Genomic DNA, 20,773 nt, shown 5'->3' with positions numbered 1-20,773 from the left:
TCAGAATGCACCAAACTTAATGTGGCGTCGGTGTGTAGTTATGCTAAAACAATGTCGGACACCGTAATCTTCTCTGGTCCCCTCCCCAATCTGATCAATGATGACATGTATAGCCGCATGTCATCATTTCAGCGCTGGTTGTCTTGGTGGTGCCCAGCAAACAATGTGGGCTTCGTGAATAATTGGACAGCCTCCTGGGGAAAACCTGGTCTGATTAAGAGAGACGGCATTCATCCTACTTTGGAAGGTGCAAATCTCATTTCGGCAAACATTTCAGGGCTCTGTGGACTTAATCCATGACAAACTGGAGTTGAGACCAGGAGGCAGAGTCGCAGTCTCTCCTAGGCAGTCATCCATAGGAATCCCGACCCCAATAAAATACCCAATATTAACGGTGTGTGTGTCTGCCCAAGGACAATTTAAGGTAAAACCTAATAGAGGTGTCATACATAATAACCTAATAAAAGTAAATGTAACAACTACTACAGTGCAACAAAACAGGAAGATTAAATGTGGTCTCTTAAACATAAGATCTCTAGCATCTAAAGCAATACTGGTAAATGATTTAATATCAGATTATAATATTGATATATGCTGTCTCACTGAAACTTGGTTGAGACATGAAGAATATGTCAGCATAAATGAGGCCACTCCACCCAGCCATATCAATACTCATATTGCCTGAGGCACGGGCCGAGGAGGTGGAGTTGCAGCAATCTTTGACTCAAGTTTACTTATCAATACTAAACAAAAATTAAATTATACCTCCTTTGAAAGCCTCATTTTCAGTCTTACGCATCCGACCTGGAAAACTTTGCAGCCAATCTTATTTGTTACAGTGTACCGTGCACCAGGTCCTTATTCAGAATTCTTATCAGAATTCTCTGAGTTTTTATCAGCTATGGTACTTAAAACAGATAAAGTAATTATCGTAGGTGACTTTAATATTCATGTTGACGATGATAAAAATAGCCTTACTGTTGCATTTAACTCTATATTAGATTATGTTGGTTTCTGTCAGAGTGTAAATAAACCAACCCACTGCTATAATCACACTCTTGACCTTGTTCTGACTTATGGTATTGAAATTGAGCAACTATTAGTCGAACCGCATAATCCTGCTTTATCCGACCATTTCTTAGTAACTTTTGAAGTACTGTTACTAGACTACAAAGCATTAGCCAAAAGCTCCTGCAGCAGAAACCTATCTGTTAGTGCTATAGCCAAATTTAAGGAAGAGATTCCACCAATACTTAACTCGATAGCATGTCTGCATGTAGGGGAGGAAACTTATACAAAATGTACACCACCCCAAATTGATCATGTTGTTGATAGTGCTACAGATGCGCTGCGAATAAAATTAGACTCTGTTGCTCCTTTGAAAAAGAAGAAAATAAAACAACATAGATTAGCTCCATGGCATAATGCCGAAACCTGCAAAATAAAGCAAAAGTCGAGACAACTTGAAAGGATATGGCGTTCCACTAAACTTGAAGAATCTCGTTTAATTTGGCATATTACTCTCAATGAATATAAGAAAGCACTGCGTAAAGCGAGAGCAGCATACTACTCTTCATTAATAGATGAGAATAAGAATAATGCAAGATTTCTTTTCAGCACTGTAGCCAGGCTGACAGAGAGCCACAGCTCGACTGAGCCTTCTATTCCCATAGCACTCAGTAGTAATGATTTTATGTGCTTTTTTAACGATAAAATTGTTACTCTTAGAAACAAAATCAATGACCTCTTGCCTTTGACCAGTATAGTGTTATCAACAGCTCCCGGAAACGTAAGTTCTAATATTACACTAGATAGTAAACTAGAATGCTTTTCAGCCATAAACCTTGAACAATTAAATTCAATGATTCTCTCTTCTAAACCATCAACGTGTATCTTAGAGCCGATTCCAACTAAGCTGTTAAAAGAAGTTTTTCCATTAATTAGCACTTCTTTATTAAATATTATGAATATGTCTTTATTATCAGGCTATGTTCCACAATCATTCAAAGTAGCAGTGAGAAAACCGCTTCTTAAAAAGCACAACCTCGATCCAGAGGTTTTAGCCAACTATAGACCTATTTCTAATCTTCCGTTCCTCTCAAAAATTCTTGAGAAAGCAGTCGCAAAACAGCTGTGTGATTACTTAAAAAACTATGATTTATTTGAAGATTTTCAGTCTGGCTTTAGAACACAACATAGCACAGAGACAGCTCTGGTTAAAGTCACAAATGACATTCTAATAGCCTCTGACAAGGGACTTGTCTCTATTCTTGTCTTGCTCGATCTTAGTGCTGCATTTGATACTATCGACCATGATATCCTATTGCAAAGACTAGAGCACTTAGTTGGCATACAGGGAACTGCTTTAGGCTGGTTTAGGTCCTATCTATCTGAACGCTCTCAGTTTGTACGTGTCAACGATGAATCTTCCATGCAAACCAAAGTTAGCCATGGAGTGCCACAGGGCTCAGTGCTTGGACCTATTTTGTTCACCCTATATATGCTTCCGTTAGGCAATATTATAAGGAATCATTCTGTAAACTTTCATTGTTATGCGGATGATACTCAACTATATTTATCAATCAAGCCTTATGAAATTAATCATCTAAATAAAATTCAAGACTGCCTCAAGGACTTAAAAACGTGGATGACCTTAAATTTTTAAAGTTATTGTACTTGGCCCGAAGAATCTACGAAACAAATTATCTAAAGATATATTAACTATGGATGGCATTAATTTGGCCTCCAGTGAGACTGTAAGGAATCTTGGTGTTATATTTGATCAGGATTTATCCTTTAACACCCACATAAAATCAATTTCAAGGACCGCCTACTTCCATCTACGTAACATTGCAAAAATAAGGCATATCTTGCCTCAAAACGATGCAGAGAAACTAGTCCATGCATTTATTACTTTAAGGCTGGATTATTGTAACTCCTTATTATCAGGGTGTACCAAGAAGTCAGTCAAGTCGCTTCAGCTGATTCAAAATGCTGCAGCTCGTGTACTAACCAGAGTTAGGAAAAGGGACCACATTACTCCTGTTCTGGCTGCCTTACACTGGCTCCCTATAGAACACAGGATAGAATTTAAAATTCTTCTTCTCGCCTACAAAGCCCTTAATGGGCAGGCGCCATCTTACCTTAAAGAACTCATTATACCCTATTGTCCTACTAGGGCATTGCGTTCCAAGAATGCAGGGTTGTTGGTTGTTCCTAGAGTCTCTAAAAGTACAATGGGAGCCAGAGCCTTTTCTTATCAAGCTCCACTTTTGTGGAATCAGCTTCCAGTTTGTGTTCGGACGGCAGACACCCTATCCGTTTTTAAGAGTGCGCTTAAGACCTTCCTTTTTGATAAAGCTTATAGTTAGGGCTGATTAGATTCAGCCCCTAGTTTTGCTGATATAGGCTTAGTTTGTCGGGGGACATATTACTTCTTCCTTCTCTCTGTCTATACCTGTGTACTCTCATGTTCCGATTAACCCAGCTTCCCCAAATTTCTTTCTTTTTGGTGTCTATATACGCCGGGATCCGGAGTCATGGATGATCCTGCGGTCCTGTGTCATGGATTGCGAGTCCTGGATCTTGAGTCGTGGCTGTGGTCCTGGATCATAAGTCCTGGATGGATATCCTCGTGGATTCATCTTCTTATTATACACACATGCATTTCCAAACATTTGGACTACCTATGTTGCAAATGTATTATCTTTTCAATTTATACACGGCATCTATTGCACGTCTGTCCGTCCTGGGAGAGGGATCCCTCCTCTGTTGCTCTCCCTGATGTTTCTCCCATTTTTCCCTTTAAACTGTGGGGTTTTCTCTGGAAGTTTTTCCTTGTACGATGTGAGGGTCTAAGGACAGAGGGTGTCGTATTGTCATACTGATATTCTGTACAAACTGTGAAGTCCACTGAGACAAATGTAACATTTGTGATATTGGGCTATATAAATAAACATTGATTGATTGATTGAAGAAATGCCGCCGAAACTGAATACTTGACGTGGATCATAAATATATCAACAATTAAACAACATCTTCAATTTCTCTTCACACAATACGTCTCCTTGCAGTGTCAATAGTAATTCGGCTGACTTTTACATTTGATCTAATTCATAGATAGGTTATATTTACACCATAACGGTGCACAGCTGATATAAAAGGACTTGTAGTTTTTAAAGATATTACTGATTTTCTTTGAATATAAGAATGTAAATACTGAGTCTGAAATAGTATAGCAATATGCTGTAAAATTATGTGAAAACATGAATAAAACTACACATCTTCAGATGTTGTACATACATAAGTGTCCTACACTAATAATACAAAGTTATTATGGCTGTGTGTACCTTGTGTGCACCGCCTAGTGGTTAAAGCACGTTATTGAATTATTGTTTTTATGTGTTATATTTGATTAAAAAAATATTAAGTACATACTTTCATAGGGGGAAAGTAGAAGGTCTGTGATAGCAATATAGAATATAAAAAAACAAGAAGATACTGTAAGTGATCTCTACAATAAAACAGTTTGGTGCAGGATGTACAAAGATATTAATATGAGGAGGTGCAAAACAGAAAAACAAATTAACCTTTATTTAAACATTTAATAATACTTTAGATTAAGGTCTTAAATAAGAAAAAAGCTGTGGGAGTATCTACAGATAAATATTAAGCCTGACAAAGTACTTAACGTCTAATCTATTGCTTTCCTGCAATGTTAACTATGTTGAAGCACTTATTTTAACTGATATTATACACATTAATTATACTCTTATGTATGTAGATAGTATAAGAAATGTGCAGAATATGACAGTTTAATGGTGGAGGTATACACACATATTGATAGATGTCTTGTAATGCGCTGTTGAGGAACCTGAGACCCAAGATTTTCATTCATTGCATACACCGTAGTTGTGTATATGATATGTCAATAACCTTTGAAAATCTTGAAAGGGATGTGCAAAATAGCCATTATACAGTCTTTAATTAACTATTAGTAGCAGTGTCGGTTCTAGAACAATTTGACTGGGGGGGCCAGTTACTTTCTGAGGGGGGCACAATAAATGCAGGACGAAAAAGACAAAGACAGTATGAAGTAATTGCGCATACAGCTAAGAAAACAATGCAATACAGTTATTGGTATTTGTTTCATTACACATTATTATACGCTTACCTTTGTTTGTTGTTTGGGTCTGTGGGACCCGTTTTCAGTGTTTACTAAAAGAAAATGTATGCAATTTAATTATTTGAACCTGCTTTATTCGGGGGTGGACCTAACCTTCTCTATGGGGGTCCGGGGGCATGCAGCCCCCTGAAGATTTTTTTTTAAATGTTGAAGTTAAATGCATCAATCTGGTGCACTTTGAGCACAAAATGAATTTATGGATACAGCTCTCAACACTCATGAAAGAGAGCTGTATACTTTTCAATAATCAACAAATCTTTAGAATATGATCACAACCAATAACAAATCATTTAAACTTGTTTATTCTTATCTTGTGTTACCTATAGTTAGCATTCTTTCTTTATGCATATTTTACTAATGACTCCACTTTCAAACTGTTTTTTTTTTTGACTGTCTCAAGTACACATTGGAATGATTTATTTATTTTTTACAACACATTAAATAGATAAAGGTGTGCTCTCTCTAGCTCTCTCTCTCTCTGTCTCGCTCGCTCACAAAGCTCCTCCATGGCGATGACGGCTTGTGTTAAAAAAAAAAAAAAAAAAAAAGCATATTTGTAGAGTGGGGGCTATTAAGGGCTTGCGAAATACCGGTAGCTCGTGATCGACGTGTTTGAGACCCCTGCTCTAATGGGTCCGACTAGAATGACAAATATTGTTACTTCCGCCTATTCCGTCAGCCAATAAATCGTTTAATCATAAACCTTTTATTTTTTTTATTTTTAGGGGGGCCACAGGGGGGGGCACTGGCCCCCCTGGTCCCCCCTAGAACCGCCCCTGATAAGTAGAGAATAACGAGTAATGAATATACTTTATTACTCGTTTCCATTCATGTCAATTGCAGATAAATGTTTAGTCTTCTCAAGCACCAACTATCAAATATCTCTCCTGATTGTTGGCACTTGACAATCACCTTCCCTGAATTTTACTCAGGTGTAACTAAAGTCTGATTTAAGGGTTGTTTATATTTCACATCATTAATCAGAATCTGCAAAGTAACTCAAATAAGTGTAGTGGAGTAAAAATAGCAGGTTAACCTCTGTATTGTAGTGGAGTAGAATTACAAAGTAACAATGAGCTGTTATGTGGGTGGATTAATGCTGCGCATTATGGACACAAGCGATTTTCACCCATTTATTAATTAGATGTTTTACATTTGATAACACCAATGTTATGGCAACTTCTAATTGTGGGAAAAACGAAAACGTTCAAAAGAGACGTCCCATAGAACATTTTGCGAAACACAATAGGCTAGTTGCACAAGATGGCGTCTATCAACTTCCGGCGGCTGGGTGTGAGCCCGACTTCCGGTCTTCGCCATCACTCACTGTACGGAGGCTCAGTCATTGGTACACATTTATTTATAAAGCTATGTTGGGAAAACTCCCGTATTACATCTGTTCACTGATAAAGCAGAAAGTTGCAAGCAGCTATTGTCTGAGATCGCATGATGTAGTCTTGTTAGATGTGCCAAGAGAAAGGACTGTCTTAGGTAAGACAGCTTTTATGTGCGCAGCTCCACTTGCTTGGAACAGTCTACAGCTAAAATTGAAATTGAGCAATTTTATTTCTCTGAATGTTTTTAAAGCACGTCTAAGTGAAATGCTTTCTGAAACTATGGGTATTTGTAAATGTTGATAAGTAGGTAAATATGTTGTATGATATCCTCTATTGTTTGTTTTTATGTTGTTTTATGTTTCATGTGGAACTTAAATTGCTGCAGGTCTCCCTTGTAAAAGAGATCTATGATCTCAAGGGACCAATCTGAATAAATAAAGGTTTGAAATGAAATGAAACATTAGTGTACCACACACAGAGGTCGCGTTAACCAAATATATTCCGTCTTTGACGGATTTTTTTTAACAATGACGGAAAAATCTGAAAGCAGTCCGTCATTTTGACGGATTAGAACAAACACAGAACAGCGCCAACATTTCCCCGCAGCAGGGCGGTGTTATGTCGTTTCCAGACCTAACTTTGCCGTACAAATCATTGAAATGTCTGGGAGTTTTTGCTTTACGCTGTTGCGTGCTCCCGCGAGGTGCAGTGGGCATGCATAACACCGGTGTTGTGCCAAATTATGCACTCCCGGCTTGAAATGCACCCCTTGTCACGAGAACGCGCATTTGAAAATGATACGTTTACACCTTAAAACGATGCTTAAAACGAAAAGTAAACGTCCAGGGTCACTAATTGCTGGGGTCCATGTGGAGAGGTGCATCAGAAGAGTCAAAGAGAACAAACTATTTGATAAAGCCATACCACTGTCTGTGTGTGGAAGCATTGAGGAGCTCTTCAATGTGGCTTGCTTCCTGGTCAACTACCAGAACGGACCGCTGGTAAAAGCATGGGCAAGCCTGGGCAGCAATTAGTGATGGGAATTATGGCTCTTTGAAGGGAAAATAAGCGAAATAAGCGAAATAATCACCAGGATAATGATTGACTGTATTGCAGGGTCGGCTCCAGAACAAATCGAATGGGGGGGGCAATCATTTACCACGGGGGGGGCACACACATGCTGTAAAGTCTCTTGTGTCTCACACACACAGCACGCTTCATTAAGCCAAGTCTCTCTCACACACACACACACACACACACACACACACACACACACACACACACACACACACACACACACACACACACACACACACACACACACACACACACACACACACACACACACACACACACACACACACACACACACACACACACACACACACACACACACACACACACACACACACACACACACACACACACACACACACACACACACACACACACACACGTGTTATGTAGCACCCTCTGTTGTTGTTACCTATTTCCGCCAGCGGGTCATTGACCCCACCCCTTTTTACATAAACATGACGTGTTGCTATAGCAACGCCTTTTGTCTACTGCGGTTCCCACTACTGACTGTAGTGAATGAGTGCGCTCCCGCTCACCGGAGAGACTGCTCGCGCTGCGCTCCGCAGCAAACAGCTGTGGGGCGATTTGAAAGTACGTTATGCTGGCCGGGGTGTCTAAGTAATGCTTCCGGGCCAGCGGGCCATTTATAATGTCGAGCCCTGTTCATATGAACAGCTGAGACTCCACAGATCAGGCCAGAGGGCCTGGCGATCCACAATCAAAACAAACATCCAGTAGGCTATTAACCTTACTGTTTTTACTAACAGTAACCAACTAATAATTTTCATAAAGTGCATATTTATTCCAAACTCACAATATATTTATCCTTCCAGTAATAAAACGTAATGCACAATGCAATGGTACACAGTATCCAAAGTCTTTAGGCACTGGTTAGAGGCATTCATGTAAAGCAGATCGCCAGAATCCAATACTGGTAAAAACGTTACAGAGATCAAATGTTTCCTTGTCTGAAAGGAGAAACCTAATTTTAAAACAACATTTTCAGTGTGTGACTTGAAAGATAAGTTCTGATCAATAATAAAACCTAGATATTTGTATCTAGTGACCCTTTCAATGTCAATGTCAGTCCCTTGAACAGTACAAATGTTGGGGAGAAAATAAGTTAACTTTTTGCCATTTGAAAATATAATGAGTTTGGATTTGTCTGCATTTAATACTAACTTGAGTTGAGATAAATTAGATGGAAGAACATCATTGCTCTATAGAAGAGGATGAACAATAAATAACAGTATCATCTGCATAAAAATGGAAAGCAGCCTTTGATAAATTATTACAGAGATTATTTACATATATGGTGAAATTATTGGTCGGGTTCCATCTACTTTCAGTGTGTAAAAGGAGTCTCCTATTTCCTCCACGATAGCCTCAGTCACCACATTGCTGAGTGTACTTATGAGTTCATTTTGCATTTCGTGACAAGTGTAAGTGGCATTTCGAGGGATTGATTTCACTACATCAGCCAATTTGGGGTCTTTTTTTATCGTATAGTCCAGCAGGGAGAGGAAAAGGCCACTGCCCCCCTCTGACATGTTATCAAAAGCCTCTATCTTCCCTCGTAAAGGCAGCTGGTTTTCCACCAGAAATCAATAAGAGAGGAGATATAATACCTGTTTTTTCGTAGTTGGTCTGCGTTAACAAGTGTAGAAATCTCCTTTCCAGTGCTGGCACGCCTCTCTCGCTCCTTCCACATTGCACAGCAAGAGAGATGCTCCTTTGAATTTGCATGTTTCTGAAATCCCTTGTCTCTCTCCACCGCATTTTTCCAGTTACGGAAGCCAACGGACATAAATGCATCCATTCTCCGGGTTTTGCTAGACTGCCGACAGCAGAAACAAAATGCAGCATCGGCCTTGACACTGTATTCAAGCCAGTCTCGGTTGTGATGCCAAGCAAAGACAAACGAACGCCTCCTGCCAGTGAGGATGCTGTAAGGGTACTGTTTTAAGAAGATTTGTTTGGGCTGATCAGTTCCAATATCATCTATGGGTTGTTGAATTCCAGCGCTAACGTTAGCTGCAGCAGGTGGATGGGCTTGGCTAGCAGGTTGGCTGGTCGAAGAGCACGGCTCCAGCTCTTCAGAGGTGGTGCCGCCGGCGATGCTGGAGATGGGTGCATTATTCCCTTCGTTTTCAGGAGGTGGAGGAGTTGGAGGAGGCCGTGTAGCAGCTGCGCCTTGCAGCCATTTACGTATATCCATTACTTTATTACTGTCCGACAGTCCGAACATTAGCTTCGTCTCACTGACTTGCTAATTATAAGCGCATTTTTTTTGAATTAATAACAACAAATCAAAGGCCGGGGTCATTGGTCAAGAAACACACCAATCACCAGTGAGCACACCTCAGGCTGTGTTTTTTTATTTATATTCTTTATTTCTGATTTATTTCACACAAAAAAGATTTAGTGGAAACGTTTTCACTTATAATATGATAAAAAAAAAATAAAAAAAACGGCCAAGTGGCAGGGCTTGCCTGGCCTGGCAGGGGGGGCACAGTGACTCATTTGGGGGGGCATGGCCCGCGAATGCCCACCCATGACGCCGACCCTGCTGTATTGCCAGACCTAATGTCAATAATCTTCTTTGTAAACATGACACAAGGTGGCGCCATATCCATGTCAGTGAATGTACTACTTTGAATTTACCCTCTGTATGTGTTACAGTTTTTCTCAATCGCTAAACCCACTTTTTAGAATCAAAATTCATTTCTTCAAAACAAGAACATAGCCATCTAAACAGAAACACACTTGCCATAACTCTGAATATCTTTTGCAAAATGCACTTACATGACCAAAACTGAAAATACTGGTCACAAAAAAGAATAAGTCGATCGAAACAGATCAAATTGTCCTTTAATGAGACAAATGTGTTTTCTTAACTGAAACTCCGGTCACCATAACAACACATTCTACCATAACAATATAAATTTCTTGCAAAGTGCTCTAAGGCACTCAAAACTAAAAATACCCCTTCCAAAACCAGATACCTTCTCCAAAAACAAACATTTGTCAGCTCATTAGAAGACTATTTGAACAGTCATTGCTAAGTGGCACACTAAATACTGACTACAATCATCAATACACAAACCTCAAGCTATCAATATTGGAAACTGAACGGAAAACTAACAAGTTGGGAGAAACAAACTTACATATAGGAAAAACAGTGTGTTACTGTAACTATGTCATTGTTTTTATGTCTCATTTTCAGAAGAGCACCGTAACAGAAACAAAAGATGAATAGAAATACACTGGAAAAAAAATAACATGGGTAAATGATGTAAATCAGCAGTAAAGCAGAGAATGAGATCTATATAGCTTTAGTGCTTTAGTGATGGGAATTATGGCTCTTTGAAGGGAAAATAAGCGAAATAAGCGAAATAATCACCAGGATAATGATTGACTGTATTGCAGGGTCGGCTCCAGAACAAATCGAATGGGGGGGGCAATCATTTACCACGGGGGGGGCACACACATGCTGTAAAGTCTCTTGTGTCTCACACACACAGCACGCTTCATTAAGCCAAGTCTCACACACACACACACACACACACACACACACACACACACACACACACACACACACACACACACACACACACACACACACACACACACACACACACACACACACACACACACACACACACACACACACACACACACACACACACACACACACACACACACACACACACACACACACACACACACACACACACACACACACACACACACACACACACACACACACACACACACACACACACACACACACACACACACACACACACACACACACACACGTGTTATGTAGCACCCTCTGTTGTTGTTACCTATTTCCGCCAGCGGGTCATTGACCCCACCCCTTTTTACATAAACATGACGTGTTGCTATAGCAACGCCTTTTGTCTACTGCGGTTCCCACTACTGACTGTAGTGAATGAGTGCGCTCCCGCTCACCGGAGAGACTGCTCGCGCTGCGCTCCGCAGCAAACAGCTGTGGGGCGATTTGAAAGTACGTTATGCTGGCCGGGGTGTCTAAGTAATGCTTCCGGGCCAGCGGGCCATTTATAATGTCGAGCCCTGTTCATATGAACAGCTGAGACTCCACAGATCAGGCCAGAGGGCCTGGCGATCCACAATCAAAACAAACATCCAGTAGGCTATTAACCTTACTGTTTTTACTAACAGTAACCAACTAATAATTTTCATAAAGTGCATATTTATTCCAAACTCACAATATATTTATCCTTCCAGTAATAAAACGTAATGCACAATGCAATGGTACACAGTATCCAAAGTCTTTAGGCACTGGTTAGAGGCATTCATGTAAAGCAGATCGCCAGAATCCAATACTGGTAAAAACGTTACAGAGATCAAATGTTTCCTTGTCTGAAAGGAGAAACCTAATTTTAAAACAACATTTTCAGTGTGTGACTTGAAAGATAAGTTCTGATCAATAATAAAACCTAGATATTTGTATCTAGTGACCCTTTCAATGTCAATGTCAGTCCCTTGAACAGTACAAATGTTGGGGAGAAAATAAGTTAACTTTTTGCCATTTGAAAATATAATGAGTTTGGATTTGTCTGCATTTAATACTAACTTGAGTTGAGATAAATTAGATGGAAGAACATCATTGCTCTATAGAAGAGGATGAACAATAAATAACAGTATCATCTGCATAAAAATGGAAAGCAGCCTTTGATAAATTATTACAGAGATTATTTACATATATGGTGAAATTATTGGTCGGGTTCCATCTACTTTCAGTGTGTAAAAGGAGTCTCCTATTTCCTCCACGATAGCCTCAGTCACCACATTGCTGAGTGTACTTATGAGTTCATTTTGCATTTCGTGACAAGTGTAAGTGGCATTTCGAGGGATTGATTTCACTACATCAGCCAATTTGGGGTCTTTTTTTATCGTATAGTCCAGCAGGGAGAGGAAAAGGCCACTGCCCCCCTCTGACATGTTATCAAAAGCCTCTATCTTCCCTCGTAAAGGCAGCTGGTTTTCCACCAGAAATCAATAAGAGAGGAGATATAATACCTGTTTTTTCGTAGTTGGTCTGCGTTAACAAGTGTAGAAATCTCCTTTCCAGTGCTGGCACGCCTCTCTCGCTCCTTCCACATTGCACAGCAAGAGAGATGCTCCTTTGAATTTGCATGTTTCTGAAATCCCTTGTCTCTCTCCACCGCATTTTTCCAGTTACGGAAGCCAACGGACATAAATGCATCCATTCTCCGGGTTTTGCTAGACTGCCGACAGCAGAAACAAAATGCAGCATCGGCCTTGACACTGTATTCAAGCCAGTCTCGGTTGTGATGCCAAGCAGAGACAAAAGAACGCCTCCTGCCAGTGAGGATGCTGTAAGGGTACTGTTTTAAGAAGATTTGTTTGGGCTGATCAGTTCCAATATCATCTATGGGTTGTTGAATTCCAGCGCTAACGTTAGCTGCAGCAGGTGGATGGGCTTGGCTAGCAGGTTGGCTGGTCGAAGAGCACGGCTCCAGCTCTTCAGAGGTGGTGCCGCCGGCGATGCTGGAGATGGGTGCATTATTCCCTTCGTTTTCAGGAGGTGGAGGAGTTGGAGGAGGCCGTGTAGCAGCTGCGCCTTGCAGCCATTTACGTATATCCATTACTTTATTACTGTCCGACAGTCCGAACATTAGCTTCGTCTCACTGACTTGCTAATTATAAGCGCATTTTTTTTGAATTAATAACAACAAATCAAAGGCCGGGGTCATTGGTCAAGAAACACACCAATCACCAGTGAGCACACCTCAGGCTGTGTTTTTTTATTTATATTCTTTATTTCTGATTTATTTCACACAAAAAAGATTTAGTGGAAACGTTTTCACTTATAATATGATAAAAAAAAAATAAAAAAAACGGCCAAGTGGCAGGGCTTGCCTGGCCTGGCAGGGGGGGCACAGTGACTCATTTGGGGGGGCATGGCCCGCGAATGCCCACCCATGACGCCGACCCTGCTGTATTGCCAGACCTAATGTCAATAATCTTCTTTGTAAACATGACACAAGGTGGCGCCATATCCATGTCAGTGAATGTACTACTTTGAATTTACCCTCTGTATGTGTTACAGTTTTTCTCAATCGCTAAACCCACTTTTTAGAATCAAAATTCATTTCTTCAAAACAAGAACATAGCCATCTAAACAGAAACACACTTGCCATAACTCTGAATATCTTTTGCAAAATGCACTTACATGACCAAAACTGAAAATACTGGTCACAAAAAAGAATAAGTCGATCGAAACAGATCAAATTGTCCTTTAATGAGACAAATGTGTTTTCTTAACTGAAACTCCGGTCACCATAACAACACATTCTACCATAACAATATAAATTTCTTGCAAAGTGCTCTAAGGCACTCAAAACTAAAAATACCCCTTCCAAAACCAGATACCTTCTCCAAAAACAAACATTTGTCAGCTCATTAGAAGACTATTTGAACAGTCATTGCTAAGTGGCACACTAAATACTGACTACAATCATCAATACACAAACCTCAAGCTATCAATATTGGAAACTGAACGGAAAACTAACAAGTTGGGAGAAACAAACTTACATATAGGAAAAACAGTGTGTTACTGTAACTATGTCATTGTTTTTATGTCTCATTTTCAGAAGAGCACCGTAACAGAAACAAAAGATGAATAGAAATACACTGGAAAAAAAATAACATGGGTAAATGATGTAAATCAGCAGTAAAGCAGAGAATGAGATCTATATAGCTTTACTGATCTGCTCTTTGCCGTCTGTCTGGCCACATAGCCTCATCTACGTCACAGCGTATGTCTTCCCTTGCAAGGCAGCGTGGGAAATATCTCCTTGCGTGTCGACACCACCCTTGACAAACATCTTACTGAAGTGAGGGAGATCTTTTATAGGATTCTCACTACAGTAATTACAATTACTATAGGAAATTCATTGATGTCAGCTGTGAGCAATTCATTTACATGGAAGTGAAGTACTCAATTCACCCCAATACAAAAAAAAACATTTCTCAATGTGCAAAAAGGAAAGGACCACAATTACTGACTGTAAAAACTTTGTATCAGCTATAGCTAATCCTCCCCATATGAACATCTCAAAGAGCTATGCAAGTCATATCAACACTATTATAGCTTTACCGGCACCATTTAAAAAAATATTTTAAGTACAGTCATGCAAATTCTATCATGTAAATGTTCTCAATGTAACATCATTACTGTAAGGTATACAGTACATTCCATGGAGTTACCTTTTTCAATGGGCTGATTGACTGATAACAAGTGTTAATATTTTGCACATCAAGTGTCAATTAGTGTAGCTATGGTCTAAGTTTATGAGGAAGTGTTATCCACTGTGAGAAGATTATTTTTGTTTTGTTAGACATGAGTTACACAAAAGATTTTTGATCTTTGTGTAGAGAATTGTAACTTCAGTTCGAGAATTGTGTGATCTGTTTTGCAAAACACTGCTTAGCATCTGCATTTTGTGTGATATCAATGATAAATGGTATACTGTTGTAGAGAAATGGTTTTCTGTTTCGATGGCTGTGCTGTTGGTTTGATGAAAGGAATTTTGATTCTAAATAGTGGGTTTAGCGATTGAGAAAAACTGTAAGTAAATAAAGTTGTCTTGGCTTGAATGAAATCCACGCAACTCTTTATCAATGACTGAGCCTCCGTACAGTGAGTGATGGCGAAGACCGGAAGTACTCGGGCTCACACCCAGCCGCCGGAAGTTGATAGACGCCATCTTGTGCAACTAGCCTATAGCCAGCATGTGTAGTTCTGGGGGGGCGTTCGATTCCAGTTTTGGATAGTCTGGCGTGGTTTCGTCCCATTTCAAACAGCTGTTTGACGCTAGGCTAACCCAGAGTCCTAGAGAGATTTCTCTCTAGGGCTCTGGGCAAACCTTGGCGCACTGCCACTCCAACATCCAAACCCAGAGCTTGAAGATTAATCACGGGGACTATAGTCCTAAACGATAGCTGGGGATTATGGGTAGTGTAGTGTCTTCGGCCATCCGAAACCCCTCGGGTTATGGCTAGAAAGGATCCGTCTTGTGTAAAACTTTCGCGAGAGTTTGGCTGAATGTTTACGTTTGGCAGGCAGCCTTTCAGTTACGATCGTTAACATCAGTTGGCCACAGCAAATGACGATGAGAAGCTAAACTATCTATTAATTATGTCAATGACAGGGAGTGTGATTAATGAAATAGGGTGTTAGCGGTCTTGCTGGTGTTCAAAGAAGAATGACAACACTGTAGATCACCAACACTATGGTTTATTTTGTATTCACAGGCAAGTCAACGTTGTCGCAGTAAAAGTCCCAAGATAGCTCCTGGTGCAATAAAATGTTCCCTTGCAGTGTTTTGCTATTATATCTGATGTTCTCTATTAATATTGCTGCTGGATTAATGTGTATGTTGCATCATATTACTGCTGTAGATGTGTTTCCGAGCCGCTCCGATTACAACGAGAACATGACGTCATATTTACAGTAGACGGATCCTTTCTAGCCATAACCAACTCCAGCTAGTAAGTGAACTTTGAGTTATAGGGTTGAAAATTAGACTCCACTGTCAAAATCTGCTAAAAACACAGCCGAGCAGTAAGTATACCTCATAGAGCCGGGGAATGAGATACGGACACTGCATTTAAAGTGTAACTAGAACACAATTACTTAATGTTAAACAAATATCAGAGGTTAACTAAAGAGTGGGCAGGATGTCATTCAGGACGCAGCTTGTTTGTCATTTATATTTCACCTGTAATACGTTTGTAAATATAGCGTAAAAGAGAAAGTAATAATTTTTTTTAAATCATTTTGATAGATAATTGAAATAAAAAACACTATTAAAAATATATAATAATGACATTGCTTGAGTTTAATTCCTCCTATTATTTGTATACAATGTATAAAATCTAAGTTAAATATTTTTGAGGGATGCAGCGTAAAGAAGACAAAAATAGTTATTTTATTTTTCCTTATTTTACATTTTATTATTTTGAGAGATAACTGTGAAAGGAAAATGACTTTTCTTTAAATATTTAAGGAAAAGAATAATAACAACATAGCTTAAGTTTATTTACTTGATTTATTTATTTTCATTTAAAAATATATATTTTATATCTTTAAACGCAAAAGGACCCCACAGTCCAGTAAAATAAAATTGAGGTGTAGTATATAAAAAAAAAGCCCCAGAGCAGGGGAAGTGAGGAGGACACTCATAACCTTATTTTTACCCAGGCATTCAAAACAAAGAACAGCTTTCTAAATGAAAGACCTGCGAGCTCTGCATGCCCAAACTTAGCATTTAGTTTCTGTAACAGACCTTTTAGAAACAGCTATCTTTCCCATGTCTCTCCCCTGAGTTCATGCATTTTATCTGGACCGGCTGGCTTTTAAACCTGGAGCGCTGCCCATTATAACAACGCATACATTTCACATACGCGTGTAAAAGACTACCTCCATTAGTGCAGCCGAGTGCTGTGTGGCTCCTTTGTTAAAACCACAATGATACAACTAGAGGGGGGAATAAGTGCTGGTTAAAGAAAAACCATGGAACCTTTTATACCACGATCTAAAGGTTTAACCCTTCAACCTCGTCCCTTTTCTCAGCTGAACGCTGATTAAACTGCCACATCTCCTCATGTGTCTCTGATTTAGAAACAACATATGGAACCTAAACGGAGTGAGATGGTTCTATCATTTCCTCCCCTTATACCTTGCCCTAATCCCTTTACACATTAGATTTAGGATAAATAATAACTAGCTTTTTTATAATCAAAATGGGGATCTACAATTACAAATCATTTAGGTTCATTATCAACATTTTCTTTTTTTCTTAAAATGCAATTCAAATAAATAAAATATCACCCCCCCCTTATGCCTGCCGAAATTGTGATCAACATAAACTAATAACTTTCACACAAAATATATACGTATGTGTGGGGGGGGGATTATTTTAATAACATTTTGATCCTACCATACCTACACAAGCCGCATTCACATTTTAGAGTTTAAATTTGTTTTAACAAATGTGTAAATGTATATGTATTGTTTTCATTTTGAAAAAGGAACATTTTTTAAAGCTGGTTGAGTCATCTCGAAAATTAACTGGTTGGATAATCTCCAAAAAAGAACGCCCATTTCTTCTCGGTGAGCGGAGCAAAACACACATTTCAAGTTAGATCTGTCACATTTACCAATCTTATCTACCTCTGGAACTAGCTAAATTAGTTATAGTTATGTTTATTGTTTACTGTCGGGTCACTCAATACTGGTTCAGCGAGCTGCTTGAGACAGGATGACAGGATGGGCTGTCAAAATCCCCCCCTGAAGTGACCAGTAATGCCGGGAGTCAGCATTTTAATTTCTCGTACAATATGTCAGACTGCCAGAACAATAAAAACATGTCACTTCCACTTTCAGCTCGTTTGCAAATCACTGAGTGTGGTCACTTCGCTCACCTGATATGTTTGTGTGTGAAGCGATGGAATGTTTTCAGAGGCCCTATGGCGCTTGACAGAGGCGTCTCCAGGTTCAAACACAGGATGTAGACGCACAGCAGGGAGCCCGCGGTAACAAACCCGAGCAGCAGCTTCTTCTGGAATGCCATCCGTGTCAGGTAGTGTGTGTCCTCGGCCGGGGGGCTGTGTGTGTGTGCCCAATAGGATCCACTCTGGGCTTTTCTCAGCAAAACTACAGTGTGAGGGAGACAGAAAGAGAGAGTTGAAGGGCAACAACTCGGGGGGGGGGGGAGTCAGGATGGAAGGGGGGACTTTATCGTCAACAGAAGTAATCCCTTTTTAATGAAACCTTTGAACACATAGTGAAGAGTCACAATCTTATATTTTTTTACATGCTAATTTCATTTATCTCCTTCCTGCTCTTGCAGTTCTTGAAGTGTGACTTCTTGACTTATGTCTTATTTTTGTATTTCATTACTGTGTTTATGTAAGGAACTTACTAACTTATTGTCAGATCAAGTCTGACATGTTTCTTGAAAGATCACCAAGGAAATACATTGAAACAAAATACAAGGAAGCAGACACTAAACATGACATTGCAACGTGTTCAACCCCCTTCATAGCCTACGTGAAAACATACTTGCCATTCAACCAGATACTGAAAAGAACATTTGCATTTAGCTGATGCTTTTATCCAAAGCGACCGATAATAAGTGCGTTCGACCAACAAAATACAAACTTGAAGAAAACAGAATCATATAAGTACATCAGGTTTCAAAGAGCTAAAACATTTCAAGTGTTACTCAACTGGCTTTAGATAAGCCAGTTCTTTATTAGTATATAAGTGCTTTGTTAGTAATTATGTCGCTCGAAGTGGAGTCGAAAAACACACCCAAGGAGCATTTAAACAGGAAACATGTTGCTGAACAAAAGTTGCAGTTGATGGGCAAACAACAAATGCAGGAAGCCAGAAGCTCAATCTTACAGGGAACTTCTTTTTTTTCGCTCTCCCTCCAAATGTATGCCTCTGGAGGTCCCAGCAGATATTCAAGACATTAGCATAGACCCCCGAGCACCACCTTATTCTCCACTTCTCACCTCTTTGTAAGTGTAATAAACAAAGCCCAGGGCCATTCTGTGAGAAATATCTAAACTAAGTCTCGAGCTGCTTTTCTTAAGTCCTTCAGAGTAATCACTTGATAAGTGGGTCAGGGAAATAATAACAGCGCTGATGACAATGTGAGTGGTACAGTTTCCCACGCTTGTGGGACTCCTGGCTGAGGGTACATGGGGAATGGAAAGAATGTGTTGTAGGGATCCAGTGATAAACTCAGCTGCCATATCTCTGATAACAGACACAATAAGGGAAAAAAACTCCAGGGGGAATTCATATTTTCCACACATAAAATACAGTTTTAGCAGATTTCTACTAGATGAATATAAGTACAAGTCTCTAAAGTGGCTGAGAAGGAGTCCAAGCTAAATAAAAGACAGGAAAGGAAGCATACAGCATCAGACTTTGACAAATCATGAGTCTTCCTTTAGTCAGAGTCACCATGTTGCCGTCTAACATAAACAAAGCCATTCAGATAGAAAACAGACAGATAAAGTAAGACACATTCTCTCACCAGTAGAAATCCTCGTTTGTCTTTAGTCTCAGTGTTTCTCGCATGGTCATGTATTCCTCTAAGTTAGGAGCTCTGCCTCTCCTCTGGTGAGGAGCGTCTCACTACCAGCCTCAGCACTGTATGGGCGGGACCATTGTGAAATGAGCAACAGCTGCTGGCAATTGGTCAACCCCCTCAACTCCACAGCATGAGAGGGGAGGGCTGGAGAAAGAGAAACCCACTCTAGGCTGCAATAAAATCAGACATGAGCAGACTGCTCTAAGGATCTCTGCTATGCAGGATACCCTGGATCACAGGACGGACACACACACACACACACACACACACACACACACACACACACACACACACACACACACACACACACACACACACACACACACACACACACACACACACACACACACACACACACACACACACACACACACACACACACACACACACACACACACACACACACACACACACACACACACACACACACACACACACACACACACACACACACACACACACACACACACACACACACACACACACACACACACACACACACACACACACCTCAGAGGAACTGTCAGGTGACAAGCAGGAACATGCAGGCTGAATTTCCGCCACACAGCTGACAGCTTTTTAAAGAGACTCTCTGCACATCCACAGTTACATTCACTCCAGCCAGCAGTCAGCCGGGGCCCTCGGAGCCAAGTGAGAGTCAATGGTGTGGGTTCCTGAGTGAAAAGAAAGGAAATACTCTGAAAGGAGAGACACGTTTCAGTACGCACCACCGGTTGCTTTGGCAGTTTTGGAGGAAGTGAGCTAGCTGGAGGGCGAGAAAAAAAAGAAGGGGAAGAAGGAGGGGAGAAGTGGGTCAGTGCTGGACATTATTCCAGATGTATAGGCTGAAACATCCCTGAGGTGGTTTTAGCATGGCAAGAAAAAGGCATCTAGGACATGCCTTAAACTCATTTATAAGATTTGGTTGACAGATATTTCAGGAATTAATTTAAATTCAGTGAATAAATCATTTGAGGCTCCAGAAC

The 20,773-nt window shown here is 40.1% G+C and overlaps 1 protein-coding gene across 1 annotated transcript in view; it reads right to left on the bottom strand.

Annotated features, from left to right (window-relative positions):
* st6galnac (ST6 (alpha-N-acetyl-neuraminyl-2,3-beta-galactosyl-1,3)-N-acetylgalactosaminide alpha-2,6-sialyltransferase) overlaps window positions 1–19,887 on the bottom strand; it is a 37,577-nt gene extending 17,690 nt beyond the window's left edge. Inside the window, exons 1-2 of the mRNA XM_079659094.1 lie at window positions 19,731–19,887; window positions 18,103–18,334 (exon numbers count right to left, since the gene is read on the bottom strand). Of these exons, the coding sequence (XP_079515220.1) occupies window positions 18,103–18,251 (149 nt within the window). The 5' untranslated portion in view covers window positions 18,252–18,334; window positions 19,731–19,887. The remainder of the gene's footprint in view (window positions 1–18,102; window positions 18,335–19,730) is intronic.
* Between the last annotated feature and the right edge of the window lie 886 nt (window positions 19,888–20,773).

The sequence above is a fragment of the Notothenia rossii genome, assembly GCF_949606895.1.
Source record: "Notothenia rossii genome assembly, chromosome: 11".
Taxonomy (NCBI): Eukaryota; Metazoa; Chordata; class Actinopteri; order Perciformes; family Nototheniidae; genus Notothenia; species Notothenia rossii.
This window is presented reverse-complemented; position numbering and strand designations above follow the sequence as displayed.